The sequence below is a fragment of the Engystomops pustulosus genome, chromosome 8, assembly GCF_040894005.1.
Source record: "Engystomops pustulosus chromosome 8, aEngPut4.maternal, whole genome shotgun sequence".
In the NCBI taxonomy this organism is placed as follows: Eukaryota; Metazoa; Chordata; class Amphibia; order Anura; family Leptodactylidae; genus Engystomops; species Engystomops pustulosus.
Window position 1 is genome coordinate 66,451,550 of NC_092418.1, and position 7,260 is coordinate 66,458,809.

Consider the following 7,260-nt stretch of genomic DNA (forward strand, 5'->3'; position numbering starts at 1 on the left):
GCTTAGCTGTTTTTGTGTATATACATCCTTGTCATGTATATATAAGTATATGTACACCTCAAAATATTAGTTCTGTCAGAGGACTATAGCATTTCTATTGTTTTCAAAAAGCACAATTTTCTATTCTCTTGTTCATAATCTTTGGTGAGCATTTTAACATTTAAATTATTAAAGATATATATAATCTTTAAGAGTTTTTAACTTTAATGTACATGTATAGCATAAATCGTAGTGAAACATTTAACACTTTGCTTACCCACTAGAAACGTAGTTTAGCAACCTGTCAGAATTTACATTGCACACATGAGCGGAGGACAAAGAACTACACATATTCAATAGTTAACAACCTAAAGGTCAGCATCATTTGTTCAGCATGCAGTCATCAGCAATACTATGTATATATAAGTCTTCCACTGGTGGCCCTAATCCACAGTACAACTCTGCAACAAAACTCAGCTAAAATGGTGAAGGTAAGTGGCAGGCAATGTTATATTTACAAAATTTTATTTAGTTGGTTTACACGTTAACATTTTGTCTCTGTATCAGTAATGAGCCAAAACCTTTTTATCAAAATGTACTTTAGTAATTGAACCGGATTAATCATAGTGTCTGATGGCGAGTGATAAATCTGGCATGTGTCTACTTTAATTTTACACCTGCTGTGCAAGTTGGTTGGTTTATTAAAGAAAAATCTGCTCAATTTGGGCACATTTTTTGAAAAACTTAGGCCACACCAAACTTTGCCAAGACAATGTCCCTATTGTTGTACCAGTAGCAAAGTGTTTAAAAACTGTCTGAGCTAGCACATGTCCTCATTTGCTTCTATGGACACAGGGTTGTGAATTTCATAGCCATGTGCAATCAAGGTGCGGTATTAGGAAAAGAGGGAGACACGTGGCGCCTAAAGGTAGATTGTCTGATCGTATTGCAAGTAGAGGGATCTGTGGTTTTAGAGAGAGGGTGTGGGGGGAAGAAAGGGGTGGGGGGCTGCAGCGTACCCTGTGGCACACAGGAGATCCTGTGATCCAATACAAAGAAGGAAGGAAGACAATTAGGTCAAAAAACACAGGATAGTGAGTGCGCGCGGCCCCTATGACTAGAATGGAGAGGTGGACTCTGAATAGTAGAAATTATTTTATTATTTTTTCAATAGCGGACGACGCATTTCAAGGACGTATTGTCCTCTTCATCAGGTCCTTTAACATAATACACTGGATGCAAATATAGTCTAGGCGTATGGTGTTGAGATAGCAGGGAGATGGAGTAGTGGTGATACTTGCTGTGGTGGTAAAGCCAGAGCATGGGGCAACGTCAATAGCTGTTAGCGAGGGATCAGCGTCACTGGAGATTAGTAAGGGATCAATGTCAGCTGGCCGGAGGTAATGTTGCTCGCGCTGCATGCCAGAGTATAGACTATATTTGCATCCAGTGCATTATGTTAAAGGACCTGATGAAGAAGACAATACGTCCTTGAAACGCGTCGTCCGCTATTGAAAAAATAATAAAATAATTTCTACTATTCAGAGTCCACCTCTCCATTCTAGTCATAGAAGCGCACACTCACTAACCTGTGTTTTTTGACCTAATTGTCTTCCTTCCTTCTATGTGCAATCAAGGATTGCCCAAGATTCAAAAGATGGAGCAGGTCCTAGAGCAGGGCAATACATTTCTATGATCATCAGTGTGTGAGCAGAGCTCACCCGCAGATGGCACATGAGATGCAAACAGAGTTTCACAGGAGCCCTAGCTTGCATCCCATACACCTGCACAACATGTGGAGGTAGCTTAAATCCCTTGATAAATGTGATGCAAACTGATCAACAAATACTCCCTTTGTGCAGTATTCTACAACTCAAATTATTAGCCTAAAAATGTATAATAAATAAAGATAGGCATCAATGTCACTATAACATCTGTGACTTTCCCCATCGGTATCCTAGACTAACTGATAAATATTTTTTTTTCAAATCTCTCTAAATTCATTTTTTTCTTAAACACAATTACATATATTTTGCAAATTCAATCACATAATTTCATTATTATACCCCTTCCCCACTATATATCTATGTATATCTTTATTTTTTTTTAGAATTAAAGTAATGACAGCCTCATTCAGTTTCATAGATACTCAATCCTAATTAATTGCCCCTTGTATAGACCCCAGTAGAGCTGAAAGTAATATGCTCCCGAACCTACTGTACACCTCAAAGGGAAATCGATCAGTACCAGGGGCTGTATTTCCAGAGTTGTTAAGCAAAGCGTTCTGTAATTCCTTCAAAGAGATGGGCTTTTCCAGTTCCGTTATCTGAGACCTTGTCAGTTTCAGAAATTCTGTATCAGTCTAGTAAGTCTAAATCTCTTCGCTATTTATTTTAATTTCAGATTTGTATTTAATTTCTTCTATTTTTTCGGTAATTTATCCTTTTTCATTTATTATTATATCTATACTATTCTGATATTCTTGTTGATTCACTATGCTTGCCAGAAGTTTCCCTGGTTTTCCTGTTTCATGAAAGCGCTTCTACCCAGAAAAGAGGCATCTTGAGCTTTTTCTAATAAAAAGTTTTTGCATGCTGCTATTGGCTCTTCAAATTCTGCACCTGTACTTTCTGAAGGGTCCATAGCATATCTTTCTTTATATTTCTGCACTTTTTCTCTTAAGCTATCCTCTCCCTTTCTGGCCATCTTTTTAATCCATACTATTTTACTGAATAGTAGTCCTCATAGAAATGCCTTTATTGCATCCCAAGCCCCTCCTATATTGCCTGAATCTTTATTCTAATTCCTGTGGTATTGTTTCATCATCATTTATTACTGATGTGCATTAATTCTTAACAGAATTGGTGTTCCTAGGGTTTTGTTTTCATCAACAATCAATAACGAGGGTCCGAGAGGGAATTCGTTTCATAACCCATCTTTTTAACGTATTGCATACACCTATTGTTACATAGGGCCATGTCTTTTATAGACAATGATTTATATGAACTGTTGAAGCAGGAGAAGTTTTTTTTTTCCCCCATATCTATGTCATCAGATGTCTAACCCAATCTCTGTACATAACCTTTTAAGTGGGGATTCTCCTTCTGTTATTTTTTTTATCTGATATATATATCCTATTCTACTTTTCCTTCATAACACAGTTGTAATCCCTACCTGATATGATTCTGGCTTATTTTTTTATAAACTGTAATAAACAGTTCATTATCTCACTGGTATAAGGAGGTGGTATATATACAAATGATAACACACATCATACCCCTTCTAGGACACAATCCATAAATACATATCTGCCCATTTTATCTACACGTGTCTCTAATATTTTTAAATTAATTCTATTGTCTACTAATATGCTCAACACCCACGACATGGAGCTAAAAGTTGAGTGTATTGTAATTTCTGTCCATTTTCTTTCAATTTCATTCATCAAGTGTGTTTCAATCAATACCACAATAACAGGTAGATATCTCTCTATGCAGTCCAATACTGCCCTTCTTTTTGTCTGTTCATTCAGGCCTTTAACATTCCCTACTATAATTTTTACTTCTATTCAATTCCCACCCAAAACTCTCCAAATAGGCCTCTCATAGACCTTTCACAGACCATGTCAGTATCTTTCCTCCAAAATCTTGACCCTATATCCCCCCCAGTCTCCCTTTTAGTTTTATATTTACATTTTACATAAAGCATATATACTCAAATTATAGAAATTTACACTCCTATCTTTGTTATCTGGTCTTTCAGCCCTCTTATAATCTAACCAAGTCCTTTACTATCTAACCAATTAGTCGCCTCCTCTGGGGTAGTAAAAAAAGAGTCTTTCTTTGGAATATCACGCGTAGCTTAAAATGAAATAACAAATCATATTTGATTTCAGTTTTCCTCAAAAATTTTTTTGACATCCATAAAGGTCTTTCTTCTCAACTATGTATTGCTGAGTAGCTTGACCAGTACATGTCTTGGGGGGTATCCTGGTGATGGGGGTTTCATAGGTACACAATGAGCTCTCTCCAAACAGAAACTTTTAGACAGTTTGTCCACTCCAGCCTGCTCGCCAATCCATGATTCCATGCATTCTGTGGCATTTTGCCCTTCAACTGCTTCAGGTAACTCCACAATATGGATATTTGATCTCCACAATCTATATTCTAGATCACTTATCTTTTCATTTAAATCTTTATTTTCTTAAAGTCGCGATTTCGTGTTTTAACAATCTGCATTTCTTGCAATAGTAATGCGACTTTTGCATCATTTTCCCACATCCGATCTCTTATTTTACTAACTTCTTCCCTAATGAGTGTTATGTCACCTGAGATGCTATCAAACTTACTGGCTAGCTCTTGAATAGCTGTATTGCAGGTTTTGATGGCCTGCAAAATCGCTTGTTTGTCCACATGGTTGTATCCATTTTGTTCAATATCCGCTACCTCCTCCTCAGTTTTTAAAGCCGCATAACACTGCCCCCTGTCACTAGGCCCTGTTTAGGCACGCTTTTGCCATCCCCTCCCCCTTTCTGGTCACTTTTTGTATGCGTCAAGTTATGGAACTCTTTCCAATCTATCCTACTCTTACTCCCCGTCTTCTCTTTTTCTTTGAAGCAGTAGGTTTGAGACTGTCCAATGTGGCGCGCACACACAAGTTCAGATGGATACATCATATAGGGTACGGTATAACATTTATTGGTAATCTCGGAACACAACACGTTTCGGAGTATCGAGGACTCTTTTCTCAAGTGAAGCGAGACCTAGATATATAAAGTGGTTAGTTCTGTAGCATGAGAGAAGCAAAGTTCTATCCTGGTCAGCCACTGGATAGGTTTGGTAACTTACTTGGTAACCTACTTGTGCACCCGTCAAGCTCTACATATTTCGAGTGACGTGTATTCTTTGTACTGTAAGCCACTGGGATAGAACTTCGCTTCTCCCATGCTACAGAACTAACCACTTTATATATCTAAGTCTCACTTCACTTGAGAAAGGAGTTCTCAATACTCTGAAACGCATTGTGTTCCGAGATTACCAATAAATGTTATACATTATCCTATATTATGTATCCATCTGAACTTATGTGTGCGCCACACTAGACAGTCTCCAACCTACTGCTTCATATTGCGATGCTGACCGTTCTGGCAACCGTGTCTCGATGTTCACTGTCTAAAGGCAGCACCCCCACCCATACAACTGAGCATTAACTAGCGTTGTGCCTAATATAGCACAACTCCATCCGGTGAGCCTCAGTCCATTTGATTATCTGTAACCACGGAATATAGCTGAAGTCTACCCAGGGGCAGATTAGTATAGTGGTTACGTAAGCTGGTGACAAAAAATTGTCTTATATCTTTCCACTATTAATAGCTGGGGTCTGTCCAGCTTTTTTTTTTTTAATATTAGTTGATTCTCTTTCCAACTGCGGATTAAATCACATACAATAATTGTCTAGACTGATGGAAATCGACTAATATATAAGGACTATCTGATAAATATTTAATCTATTTATTTTTTCAAAGAAGTTTGTTGGGGCTCAAATGGGTAACAGCAAATCTTTTTGCAGGTTTCTAAAAAGGATGTTCACTTTACACTCGACTTGGCTGCCCACAGTCACATGTGAACAATACAGTTGCTGTTTGTGGCATATACATTTCCAGGTCCTGTAATGCTGTCATGTGACCTCACCATGTGGCTGGTTTCGATAGATTTGTCCCAATCAGAGTTTTCAAACATAGATGCCTGTCATAGGTATGCTGTGCTCCTATATTCTTTGTATAATTTAAATTGGGCATACAATACCAAGTGTTAATGGTAAATTTCCTGTTCTTTACATTCCTAAAACCATAATTCACTAAGGTACTAGTTTTTGAAGAAAAAAAAAAGTTATTTTGGGGTGCCTATAACTTGACTAATTTTGTAAACACTTTCTTGGGAGGGGATAGACAAACTGCAGTTCTGGTTTTATTTATCGTTTTTTATTTTAGTAAAGCTATTTATGTCAGGATTGCAAGTTCAGGGTTTCAGGTCCAGAAAAACAGCCAGTAATACAACAGGTCACATGTACAAGTGAACCAAGTCCTGTAAATGTATCCGTATAAATATAAATCAAATTTGGTTGAAATTTATATGCAAATAAAATGTTTAACATTATGTTGCATCTACTATTTTGGCAGATCACTTTCTACGAAGACAGAAACTTTCAGGGTCGCTCCTATGAGTGCAACTCAGATTCCTCAGATTTGTCTTCATATTTTCACCGTTGCAATTCCATCCGAGTGGAGAATGGAAACTGGATCCTTTATGAATCTGCCAACTATAGAGGACACCAGTACTTCCTGAGGAGGGGAGAATATCCTGACTTTCAGCAATGGATGGGTTATAATGACTCAATCAGATCCTGCCGTGTGACTCCACAGGTATAAATGTCATCCAATGAGGCTCAAAATATTTGGGCCCATACCTGTTTTTCTATCCATTTACAAATATTTGTGACAAAGTAGTAATCAAAGACAAACTTGCATTAATACAGATTGCAGTTTTTTAAACGGTAATTTATTTTGTTTTGTTAAAGTGTTTTTTGAGTATTCTTCATCAAGTCATATATATATATTTATGGTATTTTTTCAATAGTATGGAGCACAGCATACTTGTTTCCATTGCATAAAGGATTAATTCTCAAACATATTTTATGCTTTTCTAAATCACAGCATCGTGGACCATTTAGTGTTAGAGTTTATGAGAAAGAGGATTTCAGAGGTCAGATGATGGAGTTCACTGAAGATTGTCCTCATGTCTATGAGCAATTCCGCTACCATGACATTCATTCCTGCCATGTGCATGAGGGATACTGGATGTTCTATGAGGAACCCAACTACAGGGGACGTCAGTATTACCTGAGACCTGGGGAGTACAGAAGATACAGTGACTGGGGAGCTTCCAACCCAAGAATTGGATCTTTCAGACGAGTTCAATATATGTACTGATTTATCTACAAAAGTAAATAAAAGCAAAATAAATAATTATATACATTTTGAATTATTTCACATCCGAATTAAAAAAATGAATGTTGAAGATGTTTTCTAGAAATAGTAAATGAAGAACTGTATCAGATTTTATATATAAAAGATTAAGGCAAATGACCTTCAAAAATCTATAACTTTTTTTATTTTCCATTTACAGAGCTGTGGAGTGGCTTGTTTTCACTACATTTGGTAAAATGCAATGTAACCACAGCATGAGATCACAATTCAAGCCTTTGGAATGTGTCAAACAAGCA

At 37.1% G+C, this 7,260-nt stretch overlaps 1 protein-coding gene across 1 annotated transcript; it reads left to right on the top strand.

The window, feature by feature from the left end:
- Nucleotides 1-444: 444 nt before the first annotated feature.
- LOC140074562 (gamma-crystallin 1-like) lies at nucleotides 445-6,989 on the top strand. Its single transcript, XM_072119552.1, has 3 exons — nucleotides 445-470; nucleotides 6,158-6,400; nucleotides 6,692-6,989. The coding sequence occupies exons 1-3, from the start codon at nucleotides 462-464 to the stop codon at nucleotides 6,965-6,967; spliced, it is 528 nt and encodes a 175-aa protein (XP_071975653.1). The 5' UTR covers nucleotides 445-461; the 3' UTR covers nucleotides 6,968-6,989.
- Nucleotides 6,990-7,260: the final 271 nt, after the last annotated feature.

What these genes read in the sequence shown, in the direction of transcription:
- LOC140074562 (XM_072119552.1), top strand. An exon ending in CCTGCCGTGTGACTCCACAG is followed by an intron (nt 6,401 to 6,691) that starts GTATAAATGTCA and finishes TCTAAATCACAG; the next exon opens with CATCGTGGACCATTTAGTGT.